The 23,813-nt window shown below is 31.9% G+C and overlaps 1 protein-coding gene across 1 annotated transcript in view; it reads right to left on the bottom strand.

The window, feature by feature from the left end:
* The window catches only part of LOC124365929 (titin-like), a 256,928-nt gene that overhangs the window by 94,603 nt on the left and 138,512 nt on the right, over window positions 1-23,813 (bottom strand). The window contains 12 exon segments of the mRNA XM_046822067.1: window positions 2,697-2,753; window positions 3,971-4,031; window positions 9,334-9,603; window positions 11,924-12,136; window positions 13,294-13,554; window positions 15,062-15,131; window positions 15,496-15,631; window positions 16,757-16,939; window positions 18,655-18,667; window positions 18,670-18,761; window positions 21,274-21,348; window positions 22,799-23,019. Of these exon segments, the coding sequence (XP_046678023.1) occupies window positions 2,697-2,753; window positions 3,971-4,031; window positions 9,334-9,603; window positions 11,924-12,136; window positions 13,294-13,554; window positions 15,062-15,131; window positions 15,496-15,631; window positions 16,757-16,939; window positions 18,655-18,667; window positions 18,670-18,761; window positions 21,274-21,348; window positions 22,799-23,019 (1,652 nt within the window).

Below are 23,813 nucleotides of genomic sequence, written 5' to 3'. Positions count from 1 at the left end.
AAACAAAAAGTTCATGAGAACTTTCTAATAGATTTATATATTTATGAATATTAGTTAATATTAAAATAAATTGGAGCAATTTAAATCACCTTTGACTATTTTTATGATTACAATGAAATATATACCTAAGGATCAAAAGTACTATGTCATGGAAATTTGTCAAAAATCCATCAGGAGCAATTATTAGCAGTAACAGCATTTCTTGTATTTACCAAAATTTTGATACTGTATTGTGTTTTAGTCTACTTTAAATTGTTATTACAAGAAAGGTATATTTTAGTAATCAATGTTTCTATCTTTCCAATACATTGCACCATAATTCATTCATAACTATATATGTAAAAACAGTATGTGCTTTACTCAGTAATAACTCTCCAAAACGTTACTACAAGCAGAACTTAATCTTGGGATATGCACTGAAGAATTGTTCTAGAAGTGACCAAGTTCTTGAAGAAGTTGACTAGGTTTCAATTTCAGTTTTTCTTCAAATTTCATACAAAATTAATTGGTGGACATTTCTTGAAAAAAAAAAATAAATGTAACTTAAAAAAAATTCTATAAAAATGATGACCTTTCTATATACTCATTGTAAATTATATAACTTTTGAAATTTAACTGAGAAATATTACTTAAGTATTAACATTTTTAGGTTAAAAATAACCTACATTATTTATTTTATAGGAAAAAAATTGTAGCTGATACCAAACATAATTTCTATTCCGATACCAAAATTGTGGCCTAAATTCTTGATTCTAAATTCAATTCTGATTCTTGTATTATTTGTAACCAAAAATATAATAAGATTAATGGTTTTGTTTTGTTACTGCTAAAACAAATCTGGCCAGTAGAAGTGGCCATTAACATATAAACATGCATATATTCTTGAATAGAGGATATATTTATATAACTACACAAATTACAAGATAAACAAAGATCAGCAAACGTCTCCTTGTTTACTACGAAACAGCGGATATCTGCATACAGAAGCAACGAATATACGGCAAAAACATAAAATAGACATTCATTGGAAATTAATCTGCAAGCTTAATATTATTTAGAAAACTTTACTATCTATCTATGTGTTTTCATAAACATAATTGGGATTCACAAAAAAAGTTTTAGCAATCAATAATTTGTTTGCTGTCAACAGCTCTTGTCCATGAAAAGATGCGCAACAGACTCTCAGATGATGCGTGAAAATAAATATAGAAAGTACAAACTGTAAGCAATATATTATAGCTAAAACTACAGTGATATGTTAATTTGGTTATCTATCTACGTTTCTCATACAGAAAGTACAGCAGTAACACGTTTTAGGAATCGGTAATTTGTGTACTACCAATAAACTCTTCTCTACACAAAACTAATTTGAAGATTCGATTAACTTGAAATTCAGCTTCAACACATCAAAATTGATTTTATTCATTATTTTGTAATGAAATACTTTGGAAATATCGGTATCTGAATCAAGTGAAAAGAGCTGTGTATTGGTATTAAGAATCATGGATACCTTGATACCATTAAGTATCAAGTATTAGAATCGACCCATTCCTAAAAGTTAGTGATAAAATTATGTATTTATCTATCTTTTTTAGTTTAAATTGCAGATTTCATCTCAAATTTTCTCAAATTTAATTTTATTGCAATTGTAGTTAGGATATTTCTATGTATCTATCTATGTAAGTTGTATAGTTCGCTTTGTGTAATAAACATTATAATTACGGTCTTAATCTACAATTTAATGGTCGGTTAACAATTCATTAATGTACATGATGATCTGACAAGCAAATTAAATCAGGGTTGTAGTTTAAGGCTTACTTCTCCCCTGAAATTCACTATGGTATATTTTACAAAATTCTTGATGCCTTAAAAGGTATAAATGTGTTCACCACCAATAATATACCTTATTAGGAATGTTGAATAATTTTTTAATATGATAAGGCTAATATTATTTACCAATAATTAAACTGGTAAATGTTCTTTATAAAAATTCTAAAACACAATTTAATTTTTGGATGTTTATTTCTGAATCATATCCAAGTCCTTCCTAAACAAACAACAAGTAAAGTTAATGACAACTGAAAAATAAATGTTAAACCAAAATAATTTTAAACAAAAGAAAATTATCAAAACCAAATGGGAAAGAAAAGAAAATGATGCCTTAAACTCTACACTCTAAAATGAAAATTGATTCCTGAGTATTATGTACTTATCTAACAATGTTGGGCTGTAAGACTTATGTATATTGTGTCAGTAACAATCTTAAAAATATGAAAGGAAATTTTGCATGCCTAAAATATACACAAAATTTGGTTACTTACAATCCCTTTAATATCTGAAAATCTCAACAGAAATATGAATATACCTGTAGAAGTGTATGACAAAATTACTAGAAAAAGGCATCACTAAGTAAAAATCAACAAGTTTCTGAAGATCAAAAACACTATAACAGTCCACTAAAGTCTATCTGAAATGTCTTTGCTTGGCACACAGGGTCGTGGTCCTTAAAACAGAAAATGTTTATCTTAAGACAAATTAAAATATAGTACAGCTTGTCCACCTCAACATCGCAAATGTACAGCTTTGTTAATTTTTTTATTCACTTCCAAATAAAACAAGAAACACAATATCTAAGTCATTAAAATTTAAGTTATTATTTAATCTGAGTTAGGAGTCTACTCGTTTTATAAACACACCTTGATCCTCTTCATGTCTTATTTCTTGAGTTTTCCGTGTCACCTGAGTCTTCATTTCTGAAAAAGAATTGAAAAGTATTTGCTTGCTACTATGAAAATTTGCAGTGTCATAAAATAAGTTATAATTTTAGAATCAAATGAATTTAAATGCACAGCTATAACTGATAACAAATATAAAAATGCAAAACCTTTTTTTAATTCAAGAACTTTAAAAAAATGTCACTTAATAAAGTTTTATAAATGTTTAATATAAATAGAGAATGGTAAGAATGTGTACACTACAAATATTTTAAATTATAGAGAGAAAATACTCATAGATAAAAATACAGAGAAAAATTATATAAGCATAGCTTCAAAATGAAATATCTCACAAAACTACATAAAAAATAAATGTATTAAAATGTGTTAAGGTATAGTACTATTCTTATGGAACAAAATTCAAGATGGCCGTAAGTAAAGGTGGCTTTAACCCTTTGGGATCTCCAGGCCACTGATAGTGGTCATTCATTACTGGTCTCCTTTCAATTCAGGTGAAATCTCAGGTAGTTGTCCCCTCAATTTGTTGGGCTCCGGTTAGTGGCCAGCTTGTGTTCAGAGCCTCTACTCGGTGATTGCGTAACCATGTACAACACTCTGACTCGTGTTTAAAAGGCAGTATATGATGATTTAAGTGCAATTCTCAAACACTTACGATGTTCACTAGCTTTAAAGTCAAAAATGTTTTTAATAGGTTATTTTTTTTCTTGTAAACTTACCATGTAATTTAAACTATGGTTTTACCTAATTTAAAAGTTTTTTTTTCAACATAAAAATATGACTAGTCTTAATTAGATCTCTAATGTCAATAGAACATAAACTTATTTCCATATTTGATGTTTGGCTCCACCAAATGAATCAATATTTCAATAAATTGAAAAATACACTACAGTAACTACATGGCACTGACACTTGGATAAAGAAAATCTCTACAACTTTTGCTATGGTCTGTGCTGCAAATAAGGAAATATTAATTTAGTTCCTTATTTGACTAAGAGATTGCAGCTTTTTCCAGCACCATCTGGATAAGGATTGAATGTTATACCTGCACAATACAGTGGGCCACACATATTGTGGACTGACAAGCTGAACAAGAAAACAGTTAATACTATTAAGAGTGGCTCAGCAAGCATTTTATTCTATTATAAAATAATATTATATATATATATATATATATATATATATATATATATATATATATATATATTTATTTATTTATATACAACAGGCAGCTCTACCTTGCGTATGGACCTGTGTCACAGTAGCAGTGTGTGTGACTGATGACTCCTCTATTACCACCTGGAAAGTATAAAACGATTCACAATTATTTTTCTTGAGCAAATTTTATGATAAAAGGCAAAAAACTGTCATCAATTAAGATGGTGCAATCAATTTTCAGACAACTACCCTGAAGACAGAAAAATACTAACTTTTTTATCATATCACAAGGAATTATAGACCTTTAAAGTATTTTTATCTTTTAAATAATAGGGTTGTAGCATATTTACGAGGGCTATTCGGAAAGTAGATTACGTTTTGGAATTAAAAATTAACAAAGTATAGGAAAAAATTTTTATTATACACATTTGAAAGCCACACTTAAATACTACTTTTCAACATAGTCGCCATTCAAATTTAGGTACTTATCATATCGATGGATGAGCTTGACAATGCACCAGTTTGTCACTTCTTGCTTCAGCTCTGCGTCGTCGTCAAAGCGCTGTGTTGCCAGCCACTTCTTCATTGTTGGGAACAAGTGGTAGTCACTTGGTGCAAGATCCGGGCTGTATGGTGGATGAGGAAACAACTCCCACTGGAATGATTCGAGAACTTCACGTGTGCGACTTGCCGTGTGAGGTCGAGCGTTATCGTGAATCAACAGAATTTTCAAGCTCAACTTTCCCCTACGCTTGTTTTGGATCGCTCTTCTGAGGTTGTTTAACGTTTGGCAATACCTTTCTGAGTTGATTGTAGTGCCTCGTTCCAGGAAATCAACAAGAATTACACCTTTCTTGTCCCAAAAAACGGTCGCCATAACCTTTCTTGCCGACATCGTTTGCAAACATTTTCTTGGTTTGTGAGGGGAACTTGTGTGTCCCCACTCCATTGACTGCAATTTGGTCTCGCAGTTAACATGTTTCACCCATGTTTCATCGCCAGTTACGATGCGATCGATTAGTGATTCACCCTCTTTGTCATAAGCATCCAAAATTGTTAACGCTGCAGCTATGCGCTGGATTTTGTGGACGTCGGCCAGGATTTTCGGTACCCATCTTGCACAAAACTTGTAGAAGCCAAGCTTATCAGTGACGATAACGTATAACAAAGTTCGTGAAATTTGACGGAAACTAGGCGAGAGTTCCGTTATGGTTAACCGTCGATTTTCTCGGACCTTTGCGTCAACTTTCTCAACAAGTTCGTCAGTCACTATGCTGGGTCTTCCACTTCGCTCTTCGTCATGAACATTTGTTCGGCCATTTTTAAACTGACCTATTGTCGCACTCCACCTTCAGTGATAATGTTGTTCCCATAAACTTCACACAACTGCCGATAGATTTCTATAGGCTTACAGTTTTTGTCAGTCAAAAACCTAATTAATGCGCCTCACAGTTGGCAGGATTTTCAATTGCGGCAGACATTTCAAACAGGCACTGTGACTAGATGCGTTACAACACGAACTTCCTGCTAGCACGGCTGGATAGCCACTGAGCGGTGGGACGTCCTGACACCAAGATGGCAGCGCTAGTCCCACCCCTAGCGGCCACAGCGCAAAACGTAATTAACTTTCCGAATAGCCCTCATATTATTTTTTAACTTGACCCAAATAAAACTGACTGCAGATAGAAATGTTTCTTTTGTAACAAATCTTGTACAAAAACTAAAACTTCAAGGAATGAAATGTGTTTTAAAATTATTTACACTCTTCTTAAATAAATATAATTTAAGAAGATGACATTTTTTTTAAATAAAATTAACTTGATGACTTGTTTTATATATACAAACGTTTTAGTCCTCCCTGTTATTTTATATACAGATACTTTGAAAAATTTATATCCTTATCTTTAGCAGTTTTTGAGCCTCATAAGATCCTCTTTAAAATACCTTAAATGCCTACAATCTTAAAGGAATAAACAAAACCATTTTATTTCTTGTCCTCAGCAAATAAGGACTAAAAAGACTGACAATTGACTGCACAATCTTCTTTACATGTGATATATCAGTGTCCATAGATAGATCAGTGTATAGATGCCAACAATATTAATTAAATTACATTATTTCAATGAACTAATTATTCAGTTAAAAGTGCATGCATTTATATTTCATAATTGTACTACTACTGTACTCAGCAACTTTGCTGGTGCAACAGATATGCTGTGGCTAATTCACAGAGCGCATTCCTGTGATGACGACTTTTTTGACTAAACTAATTGATCAATGATTTTTCAATTGCTGCAATGAATGTTGTTTGTCAATGAATCAAATAAGTTACTTAAAAGTGGAGTAAGATCATATCTGAATGGTTTCTGTCCACCTAATCAACAGAATATGCTACATGCAAGAACCATACAATTATTTTAAAGTTTTTTTTTTTTGTTAGGTTTTCACATGGATGTGTGAAATCCATATAAAATTTTACATTGAAGACAGAGACTGTGAGAAATCGTAGTTCTATTTAAGACAACACAGGAATAAATATATACGAGTTTCTAAATTAAATCAAAATTTATTTAGGATTATGCGTGTTTACATATTTTATTATTGTCACCTACTATGGAACATTGGTAATTTTGATTTTATGCCCCTCTATTACAGAAATCTTTCAGATTCCAAATATAATAGGCAATTATTCACTTTCTACATTGTAGTATGAAATGTCATAAAAGAGAAGAACAATGATAAAATTCAAACAGTGTTTGGAATTTATTATTATTCAAAGTGGTGGTAATGGCAGAGAGTGAAGTCTGTGAGTGAAGTCACTGAGACAGAAACATTTGTGAGACAGGCTGCACAAATTGTTTCAGTCAGCGTTACTGTTGGTGTACCTTCAAATGATATTTGCTGAATTCTAGTTGCTACTGCAGATTGTCAGGTGTAACAAGCTTACATTAACTCTATTATTCACATACTCATAGTGTTTATCACAGCCCCTAAATCATTAAGGTGGACACAGGCTAACAAAAATTATTTCTACACTCTTATGCAAAAATAAAAACAGTTATTTTTTGTTTGAACTCCAATAAAACGAACATTTTTTAAATCTGAGTTTTCTAATATTGAAACTAAGAACCAAACACATATTTTGTATTAATATTAATTTGATTTAAAAGTTATTGTCATTTTTATAATTTAGTTAAAAATGTAATTATAATTGTATTATCTCTTTATCCTTTCCTTAACTATCTGACCAGAAATCTCACAACAAATTTGGGAGCGCACTATACACCCACCCACCCACCTGCACCTGCAGTAATCCCAATGCCATGTGGGAAGCGCTAAGGTGCTAAACAGTTATCACAATAATGTTTTGTGATGAATAATCTCTCACCTGAATATATATGCAATCTAGCGGAATGTATAAGAAACACTTTCAAGTAGTTTTCATTGTTCCCAATAGATCACAGTCGTTCTTTTGTTAATTTCTTTTCAGTTCCAATTTATCACCATATTATGGTGTTCACCAATTTATCACCATATTATTGTGTTTAATCAGTTTTTCCAAGTAATCAGCTGATTTTTTTTTCTTTTTTGTATACAATTCTGTTGTTATATCCGATATATATTGTAACCCCTTTTATACATTGCCCGTTGGCCAGATAGTTTGTAAACATTTTGTTTATAAGAAAATATGGACAATATTTTATTTTATATTCAAATTTCATAAACATAATAACCTTTATGCATAATTATAATAATTTCTGTACATATACACAACAAACTTTAAAAATGTTAAATTGACCTTTTTTATTAAATTACTTATCCTTCAGTAAACCCACAACACTTAAAAAATGTATTTAAAATACCACCTTTTTAGGACATTTTTAGAGAGAGAAATAAAACACCAGTCAAAGGGTTATAGAAAAGTAAAGACATATTAAAACGCGACAGTGGTATAAGAAGGTGACTTCCAGACAAAATTGATGTCTTGCTGTAGGCATGTTTATTTTTAAACGTGACATTATAAAATGTAATAAACAGTCCAAGAACTTAAAAAAATCTACCCAACAACAGCAGTGTTTCCAACTATATGGAGAAAAATTTCCTTTTCTGAAAATCCCTTTTTCATAGCAATTCCAAGGAGCTTTTTTCACTTTATTTTGTAAACACAAGAATTCTATAAATTATTTTTGGAAAACATTTTATGTTTACGAGTTACTCAAATCAACACAAAACTTTTTCTTAATAAACACATTATTTCATTAGAAGTTTTTCAATTTGCCATGGAAAAAACAATATTTTTTATTTTTGTATATTTTTGAAAGTTTGCCTCTCAATTTTGAACCCTGAGGTCAATATGGGGGATAAGTTACTTAACAGCTGCATCCATTGAGAAACATTACATTCAAAATAACATGGGTATTTTATTTTATTCTTTGTAAGAAACTTATAATTATTACAGATGGGTGATTTTAAAGTGTAAATCACCAAAATTTGACATCAATGTATAAAAAGTGGTCAGAAATATTTTGGTTAGGCTATTAATTTCTGCTTCCTTCTGCATGGGTTACATTCTGAAACACTTTAAAAAATATATAATAGTTGAATAATTAAGAAATGTGGTATTGTTAACCATCACAAACATTTTCTCAAATCAGCCACCTTCTCCCTTTGTCCAGTCTGTTTAAAGTTATTTATTGCAATGTTGTTACACCATTGCTCCTGGAGCTGTTTTGTTGATCTTTGTAATATGTATACTGCACACTGTGCTTTATGTTTGCAGTGGTAACTAGTGAACCAAACTCTGTGTTTGCAGTTGTAGCTTTATTTGTTTTATATTTAATTTTTTCAAGGTAAAAGGTAAAGATGTTTCAAAATCTTACTGAATGCTTAACTTTGGCATGTTCTTCAACATGTCTCTTGATTGTTTAACTTGTATTTATGATTTAAAAATGCTCCTTATCTTCTTATGTAAATTGCTCTTAATTTAACACTAAATTTTCTTACAATAAACGTTTAAAATAATGTAATGTGTGCACATAACTTCGTTACAGCTGTACAGCTGTGATTGGATTTGTTCTCAATGGTGTGGTATGGATGAGTGAATTAGATAGATTCACCTACAATGATCTGATTGTTCACCAACAATAATATGATGTGCAATGCAAAAATGACCCTGTTGTGGAAGTTATTATTTTGTCATCTGTAATTAAGAACCATATCAAAATTTAGTAAAAATTCCAATTCAAAATGGAATTTGCATACATAAAATGTCTCCCTAAGGTAATAATCAATTGTATTGTAACTCTTTGTTGGTGTTATTATGAAATAACAATTAATAATACAAGACTGAGTAAAAATATTGATAAATGGAAAATTTGAGAATACCACAATACCTTTGTAATCAATTTCCAAAATTGAGAGTGTCCTCATATCTTAAAGTTACCTGAGAGGTGTGGTGTTCCCAGGCTTGGGTCTGGAAATCGGTGGGAGAAAACAATGTAAGAACCTCCTCAATGGTAGCATGCTTGAGCTCGATCATGCGCAAGAAAGCCTCGAAGACACCAACAAGCGTCTGCTCCATGGTAGACTCTTGTGTTAGCACATCTGCGATAAGTGTGCTATGCCCCTCTCGCTCCACAAGCTGGACCATGGCCGACTGCGCAGGTGCGGTGCGCAATGCAGGGAACTGTTCTGCCGAGTATTGGGCGACCACCTGTGCAACACACCAAATCACTGAATCTCACAACATTCATTTCTCAACACATCTAGTACAGTTTTTTTGTTTCCTTTTAGTGAATAATTTAGTAAGAATGGCTCTTTGTACTAGGCAGTCAAAATAGAAATGGTTCTTTCGACTGGACAGTTTAGTAAGAGTAAGCATGTCCCTTAAATCCTGAAAGCCAAATAAGTAGTACACTAATCTTAACTTGGATAAGACTTTGTGTGCTTTTTAGGAGGGGAGGGTTCTATCAATTCCATTAGCATTTTAATTAATTATATTAAACAGCCCAAATGCACTAACAAATTTTTGTTTACCTCACCAAGAATTGGAACCATGACCTATTGATTAGAGAGCCGCAGCCTTATACCTAGACTAAAGTATAGGTTATCAGTGAAAAGTTTTGTAATAATGGCTCTTTTGACTGGACATTATAGTAACAGTTACATTCTTGGTAGTAAGGTATACTTATTCCACAGTACCACACATACTTGCACACCAATCTACCTAAAAATCTTAATCCTCATCTTAGCTAAAATATGTTTCTCTCATTTCACACTTGATCAATTATGTATACACAAAAAGCATATAGTAAGCATCTTGTGCTTTTATTCTATGCTTGCAATTTTTGCAACATATCAAATCCATAATTGTATTATAACATAAGAATTATTTTTTAAATAAATTTAACTTATTTTATCAATTAATCATTTTGAGTTCTGGCAGTACCCAATCGTATTTTTAGTCAAATTATTATCTAACATGTTTATTTTAATGAATCATTAAATCAGACTATTTGATGTAAAATTGTTAAAATGTTCAAACAACTAAGAACTTCCAATTTAGGCATGACATATTTTGTTACAAATCTAGTATTAATTTGTTTAGATATATTAAATGTTTTTATATGTTTTTATTGTAACCCTAAAAAAATTATCATGAAAAATGAAAACAGACGAGCAAAAAGGCCTATGAAAAAGGTTTTTAATTATTTATTGATTGGTTTAAGATGAGAGTAGTGTATATATGGTATAAGACTTCAAATTTCAATTCTGAGGTATTGATAGTGCAGATTAAAATTCTATCTGTGACTGTAGCAATTTTGATTACTACTGTCCTTCTTGTACTTCCACCAACTCTCTCCTCTTATTATGTTTAATAATATCCCTACATAGACCTATGACCTGTAAGGCTAGCAAGAAGATCAGTCACATCATTGGAAAAGTGAGAAATAATATCTTGAGAACATAAAATTTACAATTACTGATAGTTACACGTAGGTTAAGCTTTTCAATACCTATTGAATAAAATTCTGCCACCATTCAGTACTACATCCTATTAATTACACTTTTTGTTCAACATTGACATGAAAAACCCATGTTTAATCACCAGTGACTATATAGTAAAGAAATTGGTCACTTTCTTCATAATGCCGGGTAAGAAACTTTAGAACTGATCTCACTCTTTGTTTAAAATTCATTGTTTCTATCACACTTACACATTCTAGAGTTACTGTTAACTGCGGAAAATGCTTCCAACTATCTGTGATTGTGAACCTTCAATTAAACACTAATAGAGCACCTAGAATTTCATAGTGACTTTCACTGTAACAATCCCAGAAACGCACTGAACATAGATAAATAACACCACCCAGATCACACTGCTACTTGCACCCATTCGGAAATAAGATACCTTGGCAACTTAATTTCGGAATAACCCTCATGCTTATGATGCTTTATTCCTATCTTGTTGAACTACATCACTCAGGATTTAAATGAAACTATACTCAGCAGTGCGTTATTCAACACTTGTTTCAAGGACACAACATTTCCAAGAGTTTGGTGTTATAACCTGGGGCCTTCATAACCCTTCTTTAACCAGTGTAACTATGTTCTTTGAGACAACATGCCTGAAATCATGTGTTTTGATAAGCAAACCAAACACTATTGTTAAATTCAAGTTGGCATACCCTAAAACTTGAAATAAGTTTGTGTTTTGTTAAACGTTGCAATGACAATGGAGACAATACTTCCCATAGTTTCCCTTAGTAATAGTGTGTCCAGCTCATGCTTGTAAATTATTATTTACCTGACCTAAATCTGCACTGCTGAACTTAGGCCAGCACCGAACCTCATCTTTATTTGATTTTTTTAGTAATTTCTCTTTCATCTAAAATTTTAACAATCATTTATACATGTAATTTTTTTCTACTGCTCAAAAACTACAACCTATACCATAGTTACTATCTTATAAATGGGGAAAATACCTGATATAAAACCTAAATTATCTGATAATAAAGAAAATATCCTGTCACCTCATCTACAGCCATGCCGTGCTTCAGCAAGACACCGACAGTTGCAAGTTCCCTCAGGGGGGTCTCCCCCGGTCCGAACTCAGCCGCGTTCACTAAGTGCATTATCTCCTCAACTTCTTTGGCTTCCACCAGTTCTCTGATCTGAACCTTCTTGGCTTGTCTCTTTTTGATCTTCTTCTCAGTAAGTTCCTGCACTGTTGATTCTGGCTGAACCTGTAACATTCACAACCATAACACCCCATACTAGTTCCAACACACTGATGCATGATTTATATCCAGTACTTTATTATGAACACATGAAAATGTTGAGGCGATTTTTGTGAGTGTTGATAAAATTTTAACAATTTTAAAAATTATTCCCATTTAAATATTTTTTTTAAATAGGAACATTTCTAACTTACCATGCCTACAGTACTACTTAAATGTCTATTTAAAAACAGAACATAGATTCTAATTTGAAAATTAAACCATGCAGTTTGACTTAATTCTCACACAAAAACACATATGAAAACAGATTAAAACTTGGCCATATGTATTTATACTTCATTAAAAATCTGTGTCAAAAATAAACTGTATGAATGATGAACTTGTGGTAATGGTATGTTGAAACAGTTGTGAATTGAAATGAAAATGATAAAGAAATGTATGACACAGTCATCATAACATGAAGGAGGATGTATTAAAAAATTATTATTTAAATCCCTTATAATTTTCATATCTACGTGTCGCTACTTTCTTCCAACCAGAAATAATATAATATAGTATATCCAAGTTTTGCACTGTTTTTGTCCATAATTTCTGAAAACAAAACATGAAAATCCTGATGTTTTCAAACTGTCCATGCAATACTTAAAAATTTTTGAAAAGCAATACTTTAAGTCTTTTCTGTAGTTAAATAGCCAAACTTCCAGAAAAACAATTTGATTTGTATGCATTATTCTCTCTACTCCTACATTTTAGCATTACAACGAAGCCGTGGAACCAGTCACAATGGCTGAAGTAGTGCCTTGTTGTGTTCAGTGAGGAGTAGTTGTTGTTGTAAACCCAGATTCTGTTACACGACAGTTAGCATCAGAACATAAACAAACAGTTCTAACTTATACTAGACTATCTGTTGCTATTCATGCCGCATCTGGTGTTCATGCCTCTTTGCACCCCAGCCGTACCTCGGTTATGGAAAGGGAATCCCGAACTGACGTAACCATTTGTGCCCTCTGTTCGGACATTTCAAGCTGAGAACTCTCCATCGTTTCCTCGTCCCTCTCAAACTCTTGAACTTGGACTGATTCTTGTATAGTTACTTTTTTCTTAGCCTTAACCTTTTTATACTCCTGTTGTGCCACCACCCCCAGAGATGTCTCGGTACCAACCTCGGTGATAGTGACCGTCTCCTGGGGAGTGGTCACCACCTCCACCTTCTCCTTAGGGGCATCTTTAGTCTTAAGCTTCTTGGTGACTTCTTGAGTTGTCACTTCCGACACAGTAGTAGCCTCCTGCACTGGTCTCACCACTCTTGCCACATCCTCGGGTTTTTCCTCCATGAAAGTTACATTGTCTGCAACTTTCTTGGAGGATGCCACTGCTGACACCTCTACAGACTCTTGGATGTCAAACTTCATTGTTGCCCTCGCCTGCAAAAAAGAAATCATAACTAATAAAGGTATTTCAATATTAAAAATGTTCACTAAACAGCCATGACTAAATTGGAAGAAAATATTAGTTTTTAAAGATAAAAATTAAATACGATTGTAACATCAGAAATATATTCCACGTTCAATATTATATATCCTTAAATATTCTTTAAGCAATTACCTTTAATGAAGTACTGAATATCCAATCTACTTGGAATATGGAATTTATTGTATTGCTATGATATTACTTTTACTTTTTCTCTTATGTCTAGGAGGGAATGTCATTGAAATACTTTTAAGGATTAAGTTCAAAGGATAATTTACTAATGAGCTTAATCAATGCACACCAAGTCTCACATCATCCTGACACACTGGATGTGGTTACTCTGAATAAAAAGAAGTAATTAATTCTTAATGAAGGGTTCTGCAATATGAGGACCTTAGGAGTTATCAGGAAAATCCCAACCATTAAAACTTACGACACTAAACTGAATTTATGAAAAATATGTGTTAATCTAAGGATATATGTGTATTTTATCAAAAATATTTACCACTGTGTAATTTCACTTAGTGCTAATAAAACTAACAAATTTTTATAATATACAAAAGCAATCATGCATGTTTCATAATGTTATTACATCCTCATTAAACGAAATTCTGGGAATCCCCGCCACTATTTTTAAGTAACACTTTTATAGAAACAGAAAAACAACATTCTCGTTGTCATCGTTCTCGTTGTGGGTGGTTGAGAACGATTATTTCTTCTGTAATCGGCCTGAACATGTGTAAGTCACACAGCAAAAGGTCAGGACTATAAGGTGCATGTTCAAATGATTTTCAAAGAATTTAGTCCAGTTTTTCTTGCAGCTGTGTGTGGCCAAGCGTTGTTTAGAGTAAACTTGCACTTTGAATGGGCATATTTCACTTTTTTTCCAATAGGCCAGTTTCACAGCTTTTGGCAATAATAAACAACTTTAATTGTACGTTGTTGAAGAAAAAAAGTCAATAACTCTCATCTATAATCCCAAAACAGTGATCAAGTACATGTACTTTCCCTGCAGAAAGTCATGGCTCTGAGGTTCTTGAAAGCATTTTTCACAGAACTGTGCCGTTAGTGAACAACATTTTGTAGATTTTATAGTCTTCCATGATAAAAATTTTATAATAATATGTTGCTCAAAAGATGTATGCACGTCTTGCTCAAATATTATGTAACTATCTGGTCTGGTCTGGTGAGTTGCACCATCCTCCTACCTTTCTCTTGACATCTGCACCCAACATAGATAAAGGCATCACTTCATACACTTAACCAATGGATTCTTGAAAAGAAAGGCCGGTTAATATTTGATTAACCCTTGTATATTTAGGTTTGGATCATTTTGAGGATGGTGGAACTGAACTGGTTAAAAACATGGAATACCAATTAAAGTATACAGAACAATGAATTTACTAGCATAAACTTGTATTTTGAATAGCACATGGAAAATGCTATTACAATTTTACTCACAGATTCTGATGTTTCCACAAATTGTGAGGTAGACTCCATGACTTGTTGCTCCTCTTGTTGAATTGAGTGCCTGCAAGACAAAAAAACTAATTACTGCAAAGAGAAATCTTAATAAAACAAAACATTTTTGTCAAATAAGTTCTATAATAATTAATCTTAAAATTTAAGACTAATATGTTCAAAGTGAGATCTTCTTGATTAATATACATGACAGTACTTAATTCAGGATTTTAAAACATAATTTCTTCATAGCTGCATAATTCCACTTATTAATTCAATAGCATTTTAGCATGTAATAGTTTTTATATTTGAATAATATAAAATTCTCTGGTGGTAACAGAAATTAACAGAGGTACTCGCACAAGGTACTGTAATAATAATCTTTTTTTAATGTTTACCTATATATCAGCACTAATCAAATTGTTAAAATTTACCTGTCAGTAAGAATCAGTTGACCCTGTTTCTTTTCAGTCTTCTTCTTCATTGTCTTTGTTTGCTCCAGCTTGATTTTCTCCATTTCTTCATGTGCTTGGCGTATCTCCACTTCTCGCCTTTGTTCAGATGTCAGACCTAGACAATATACAGTGACAATTTCAGTACAACATTTAGATTTACAGTATGTTTATTTAACTTTGTTAGTTGATTGAGGTTTTGTGTAGGTCACACTAATGTTTTTTTTTTTTTTGTAATAAAGAATATTTTGCTAAAAATCTTCTGTTTTTAATCCGTTTTATTAAAGATCTTTTCTTAAATCACATCAAACCCTAAATAGACCAAAATTTATCTTGGAAAAGTATTATAATTTCTTATAAATTAATTAATAATATGCCTAAGAGAAATCAGCAAGTTGAGTTCCTTCTCCAAAACAAGTCAGTTCTCAACTTTTAAAATTATTTTCTACTGCTCAGACCATGATTTAGCTAAAGTAAATGCCAAAACTACAAGAATGGTACTTGCTAGTTTCAGGATACCTTCTTGCTTAAAATTATAATGGATAACAGAATAAAGTGAGACAAATGCGTCAAAATAAATATTATATCAGAACAGTTATGATGGTTAAGTCCAATTATTCTGAAGTAGATCAGGAGATGGAAATATCTTCCAATGACCATCACTATTTATCTCAGGTGTGCTTGGTATGCTATTTAAAAAGAATATATCTATGACATCCCTGTTATTCAAGAGGAAATTGGATACAAAGCCACAGGTAACATGTTATTAAACAAAGAACATAGTGAACAAAGAACATATTACATAGTGATATTTATATGTAATACAACTTTTGTGCACATGACACACTTTATTATCAAAGACATGCATAAAAATGTAGTTCTTGTTGTTAATTATACTAATCCATAACGCTTTAAAGTTTAAATCACCTTTAAATTTGTTGTTCTTAACTCGGTCCAATGATTTAAGCAGTATGGTTACTAGCTCTCCCAACATCACTATTCATATATGCAACTATAATAATATATGATTCTTTAGTTCCAATATCAGTATATCATTTACATTTTGATAAAAATCATCTTAATTTTTCATAAATTAAGGTGCTTGGAGTAAAGAATTATTTAGCCCTAGCTGTACACGATGTTTTATGTGAGTGACTATTCTATTTTCCTCTCACTACCCAAATGTCAATGTTACTATAATATACTATATTATAATACACATTTAATTGGAAGGTTGGCACACCTGTGTAGTGCAATTTGGCCTTGGTGACAGCCAGTCCTACTTCACTGGTAGCCTTGCACACGTATGTCCCAGCGTCCTCCTCTTTCACCTTCAGTATCCTCACAGAGGTCCTGTTCTCCTTGATGGTCAACTTCACATTCTTTGTGTTTCTTATTATCTTGTCATTGTGATACCAGATGATGTCTACAACACCAGCAATCATCTAAGTGATTAATCAAACAATTCTGAAAGAACTATCAGTGTCGGTAATTGAATGTTTTAGATTTTACTCTGGAGTTATCAAAATTTAACTTAAACAAATATGTTGATTAAATTGTATTAAAATGAAAGTGTGATAGAAATAAAAAATACAGTTATGAAACAATTTTAAGTTGTATAAAAGTTTTACCGGCTAAATTTTTGTAGAAATATGACTATTTTTGTTACCCCTGAGAAAATTTAAGCAGAAAAGCAACCAATAGGAAACATTAACAAAAAATACAGACGTTAATGTTTATCTAGATTGTAATAGTAGTGAAAATTTTAACAATCTTATTGTCACAACTTTGTGGTTTTTACTAGAGCAGCCCACATGAAAATAGTACGATGGTAGCTGTTATTTCTGATTCCACCTCAACACCCTATGCACCAAACATTGTCGTCTGTTTTACATGTATGGAAAACTACTGTTCCACATCGACATATGTTGCAATAAATAAACATCACCATGTGTGTGTGTATATATATTTGACTTTGTTTATAAGTTACAATATGTGTAACCAACCATACCTGCTCAATAGCGAGAAAAGCTGATCTGCAGAGATATGGCAATACCGCTTCAAATACCATCAGACCATTTTCATGTGGGTTGCAATACTATTATTATTATATTATATGTATTATAATGAATAATTTATCTATCAGTATTAAAGATCTATTTAAAAAAATTAGTACAAACTGGAAATAAATTTTCAATCTCGTTTGGTATCATTCAAAATATTTCAAAATTACAATACAAAATTCGCATTCTCAGAATTTGGGACAACTGCATAGAAAAATACAATAATATTCATTTTTGTATTCTTAACATGTTTGTCTGTGCCATCTGCCAAAACTGAGGGGGATTGTCCAGACTGCAATCTTACCGCAGATTTCTGAAACTCTTCATGCTTGTTTTATATATGAATTATACTTACTTTCTGTTACCTCAGTTCAGCCTGCAAACAAGAGACTTTTGTCTGTACAGTATCAATGAATCACCTAAACATACGGACCCTTACAATGTTCTTTGTAAATGAATGTTTGTTATTTTTCATATTACAATATTATTCAAACAATATTTGAACAGTTATTTCTATACTTTTTTGTATGGAATAAACAAACTAATTTTCTATGCCACGCCGCACTGTTACACTGTTATATGCTGCTATGTGCAGGACCATTGCCTGAGTGTTTTATTGCTTAGAGATAGAACGATGTGAAAATCACTCATTACAACTAGTGTTATTATAATTTTATATCTACTTTAAAATAATATGTTTGCTAAAAATGCGGGCTACTGTACGGACAATCCTGTTGATTACTTACACAGTCTTAAGTGATATAATCTAATATGATTTTCTAGCAAAAACCAAAATAGCACCAACTGAACAAAAATCATGATTTTGAATTTTGCTGCATTTGTTGAGTACGTAATGAGGCCTTTTGTTGCTGCAAACATGTTAAACAAAATAAGAACATTTCTTACCAAGTAATTTTTGCTTAGATTTCTTTAAATTTTTAGCACTAGAATGGGTAGAATGTTTTTTTAACAAACACTATACTTCAGGAATATTTAATATGAATTTTCATGTCTAAACAAAGTACTGATTTTTTTTATAAATTGGTAAAAATGTTTATATTTCAATATAAAAGCCTACCTGGAGTTGGTGTGTCCCTGCATATACTGCCTCAAAAGTGGCACTCTCCAACTCTTGGCACCGAACATCAGTGATTTCTTGTATAAATGTGGGGGAACTGGTGGCAGCTGGAATATTTACACAACTATTAAATATTATGTTTTATACAATGGGCCATATTATATTAATAAAACAGGAAAAGTTATATAATTTAAACTGATTATTTTCTTATATTAAAGTATAAGGTGGAATTTTTGTTGTTATTAAAGAAACAAAAAGTACAATACAAAGTGTAATTTGTCACAAAAATTCAAAAATAGCATTATTCAATTTGTAACAGTTTGAATACTGTGTGATACTTTGGTGTACCTTAAGTCATTTCACAATTTCTGATAAACATTTACAAGCTTTATTCAGCATGTAATCAATCTTCCTTAGATAGATAGAGTGAGCATAGATGTTTGAGTCCATTACATCAAACCCCAACCGGATCCGAATCAGTCTGACCCTACCTAACTGAATATTCCGGTCGTTACTAACTAACTAACTGATGCTTAGTAAATTTTACATTGGTGCTTCCATGTTTAATCTAACAAACGTGATGAATAAATGTGTCCTTTTTACAGTAATATAACCGGTATAAGTCCCAAATGGCTTCATTCTGACTGGTTTATATTTATTCAGAAGAACCCAAAAAACATCTCAATTTCTCACTTTAACTGATAGAAACAAGAACTATGTTAGTTTTCATTTCTTCTAAGAGACATAAATCAGTCTGATGTACACCATGGTATCTATTCTTTGGGACCTCAGCAGGATGTGGCTCCAATACCTGACTTTTGAAAAAAATATCGCTTGAAGGAAGGAAAATCACACCATAAAATGTAATGAACAAATAAAATTATATTTTGTCTCTGAATCTGTGTCAGACAGTTCTAAAACTTAATTTTTTACCTAAAATTTATTGCTAATAAAATTAGTCATGTTTTCTATATTTTGGAATTTGAACTAGTCACTTTAATTCATATCACTGACCTTAATATTAATCATTTTTGAATTTTGATTTTAATTTATCTTTTTCCAGTATTAAGGATAACCAAAATTGCTTGGAACTCTTTAGCCAATATCATTATGGGTATCAAATCCATTTCAGATACCCGGTATTGACAAATACTGACCAAAATATTAACTATTACTTGTTCTTTTAATATATAAATAGGCCTAATCAATATATGTTTACACTGACTTACCTTATTATATGACTAGAACGTGTTTCTTTGGTATGGTAGAGGCGGCATAGTCAGTGGTCTGCATTCAACAGAGAGTTAGTACTGAGTACACTCGGGGTTAATGCATGACAAGACAAAACACAAACAAACTGATATACAATTAGTTTCAACATCACAGACATTAAACTACTAAAGCAGGAAACTATTTTCTATTGAGTATTTACTTCAACATACAATAGCTTGAAAATAATTAAAACTCTAAATCAAATCTGTATCAAATGAAATCCAAACTCAGCAATATCTATGACTTTTCATTGATTGGTTAGTTGGAACATTAAATTCCCAATCAATTTGGAACTGTATTCTTTCAGGTGATATATTATCTTCTGTATAATACTTTAAACTTTTTACAGTCCGTTTTTAATATAATATTATTGTAAAATACAACTCTAAACAAAAAAGGAAAAAATACCAATTGTTAAAAATGTGTCAATAAAATATTGTATATTTTTAACTTGAATCATATATATATATATATATATATATATATATATATATATATATACACATTGAAGGTAAATATAAGTACCATCATAGTATACTCACCATACTATTAAAGATATTAATAATATATAATATAATAAGTTATAAAATATAAATTTAAAGTTTGTTTATACACAATCACAAACTACTGAAAAGAGTGTGGGAAGTTTCTTCTATAAATTATACAATTTATTATTAAAATATAATGTGTGTCACAATATTTTTCCAGAACAAATCTGGGGTTGTGTTTTATTTTTATATTTTCTGTATATCTCCATAGAGTTGCTTGCCACTTTATTTCAAATTTTGAAATTGTCTAAAAGTTTTTTATCCTCAGCCAATAATAGTTTCCTGGAACAAGGTGTTAGTGTACCTGTGGGAAGGAAAGCATGAGCAAGGCCTGTGTCTGCCGTCATACACTGGCTCTCAAGCAGTAGAAATTCCTGGAGCTCCTCTGAACTGTCTGCGGTATGGAGCTGGTGAAAGGAGTCTGGATCCAGCTCCCGAGGCTCCATGGGGAACATGGTGCTGGTACGAGCCAGACCAGGACTGTGCTCCTCCGTGATGTCCAGTGACCGTCTGGCTCGAGGGAAGGTCTGACACCGTGATCGGGGCAGCCCAAGATCAGAAGGAGTTGCCAAATTCTGGCAGGAGGAGGAGAAATGCCTCTCAACCAATCGGTGGTCTGAACGACTACTTCCACTGGTGGAGGGCTCGCTGAACTCCTCTATAGGAGGGAGCAGGTAGAAGCTGCCTCCTGGCGGAACCTCATGGAAGTAGTCCTCCTGGTGAGGGGGCTCCTGGTGGGAGGGTGGGGGTCTCACAACCACATGCTCTAGGCTATCAAGCGACAGGCTTCTCTCTTTACCTTTTAGCTGTGATTGTAGCTCCTCCATGTGTGTCACCCACTCAGGCTTACGATACTCCTTTGTTCCAAGAATACCTGTCAATGTTGTTACATAACTTTAGTTTGGGAACACGGCCACAGCAGCACAGTAAAATATACCACAATTTACAAGAAATAAATGATCAAATTAAATCTATTGTATTAACTGAAATATTCTACCTTTAATTAAAATTTTCATTACAGTATATTTACTCAAAAATTAATAAAAAAATTATACAATAAAATGTAAAAATTCTTTAGCTATCTAAATATATATCAAAGATAGCCTTATTTTTTAACTCACTTTAACTGCAAACTTAAATATAAGTCAAATTCAGTCCTACAAAAATGCTAATAAGACTATTCCTGAAAAGTTGAAATCCATTCCAAAAAATGAACACTAGTAAAAAAACCATAATAGAAACACGGGTAACTTAAGGCTATAGCAAAATAATCAATAATAATGTGGTAATGTGGAGTGACAGTGTTAATGAAGCTGTTAGTGTTTGCATGTGGGGAGGGGCTGGGTCACAACAGTCTTATTGGAGGACAGATGGCGTCCAACTCGGCGCAAGCTGAAAAATATGGCAATTATCAAACAAGCAGAAGACATGAGAGGGAGCTGTTTGGATTCTTTCTCTTACAGTAAAAAAAAAAACAAACAAATGAATAACCAAAGACAGAAAGAACGCATCAGCATAAGCAATAGTTCTATTTAATGATAATGATTGATAGCAAAAAAGATTATGGAAAAAAAATTCCGGAATTCACATAAGCAACTGTTCCCTAGTATAAAAATATCTTCTAAAAACACACTGTAAACATCATACACATCTAGTATAACTAAAGAAAGACTATTGAAAACACAAAACATTTTTAAACTCATTCATTCTAAACTTTCAGAGTAATAAGTATTAAAAATAAACAATTTTACTATTAAAAATCGTATGTATATAAAGTCTGATATAAACTGACTAAAATTATAAGATTCAAATCTAGAATTATTTCTTTCAGTCAGAATTTTTTTAAATTCCTTTATTGATTATTGTAAAAATGAAATACTAATTTTTTGTATTCAATAGCCACTTATTGTTGATATATCCTTAACAGCTTGATTCTTATAGAAATAAATTTAACATATTTTTAGTAGCTAAAAGAAGCATTTATTTAAAATTCATTTATGAGATCAGCAATTATCATCAATACTTTCATGTAAAGAATTTATTAAAAATAAGTGAACAAACCAAGAACAAAAAAAAAATAGATAAATAAACAATGTTTGATTCAGTAAATACTACTGCTAAATAGTTAATTTTTTTTATTTATAATAATCGTATTTTTCTTTTAACTTCTGGACTTTCAATTTCAAAATATTCTTCACTTGGATTATAAAGAATTAATAAATTAAATTTTTATAAAATAATTTATTCTTTGCTTGCCAAATTCTCAATTATATCTAATGAATTACATTGTCCAGTATCCAAGTCACTCTAAGATCCCCCGTTACCTTGCACAGTGAGCAATGTTGTTGTTGTGGCGACACCCAGTTCATTGTGAGCTTCGCACATAACCTCTCCCACATCATCAGGGAACACTTCTGTCACTGTCAGGATACTGGTACCATCCTCCAACTGCTCTACCTGAAACTCTGGGCTGGGAACGATCTCCACACCTTGCTTGTACCATCGCACCTTCGGCTTGGGGTTTCCTTCCACTTTGACCTCTAACCTGATAGGGCACATCACATAATTAATTTCCTGATTATAACCACAGGACTTACTCTGTCAGGTACAGACAGATATTTTGTGCGTATTTAGCATTTTTTAGCATTGCTCTTATTGCTCTTATCAGCTCTTCATTGAATGTATGTCTGGCGCTATTCATCTCTATAGTTCAAGTGTGTTCTTTAACCTGTTGGTCTAAATGAATTTCCAATGCTGGTAGAAGGAGTAGGGTTGAGCAAACTGTGCAATATGATATCCTGAGTACCCGACTTGAAATCCCAGAATGAGAATGGCTTTTTCACCGACTAACAAATGATCATCTGAGCTAAGCCTGAAGTACTGTAATGCAACAAAAAGTTCAGGCTAAGAGCTTCAGATTCTCTAGAGAAAAAGTTCTGACAACAGAAAATAACCATAAATAGTAAACCATCAAACCTGCATCTAATAATTAAAATATTATTTTAACATTCTCAATATGTGACTAGTTCTTAAAGCATATCTAAAACATTTATAGTTTCCTGATAGACTAATAACAAATAAATACACAAAAAATAATGGTGTACACAATCTCTGAAATTCATAGAGTTATTTTTTCCTAGTACAAGAGCCAAGAGCTAATTTGCATTGTATAAGCACATATCTGGTTTTTATTAAAATTTATCAAATAAATTTATGCTAAGAAATAAATTGATCATTAGGTGAACTAGTTTTATGTAGGTCAAAATGAGTTGGTACCTATCAAAGGGTTTAAAATATAAAACTATATATTTGCTCTCAGATCATATCAGTTTGACAGAA

Source organism: Homalodisca vitripennis, chromosome 1, assembly GCF_021130785.1.
Source record: "Homalodisca vitripennis isolate AUS2020 chromosome 1, UT_GWSS_2.1, whole genome shotgun sequence".
NCBI classification, from domain to species: domain Eukaryota; kingdom Metazoa; phylum Arthropoda; class Insecta; order Hemiptera; family Cicadellidae; genus Homalodisca; species Homalodisca vitripennis.
This window is presented reverse-complemented; position numbering and strand designations above follow the sequence as displayed.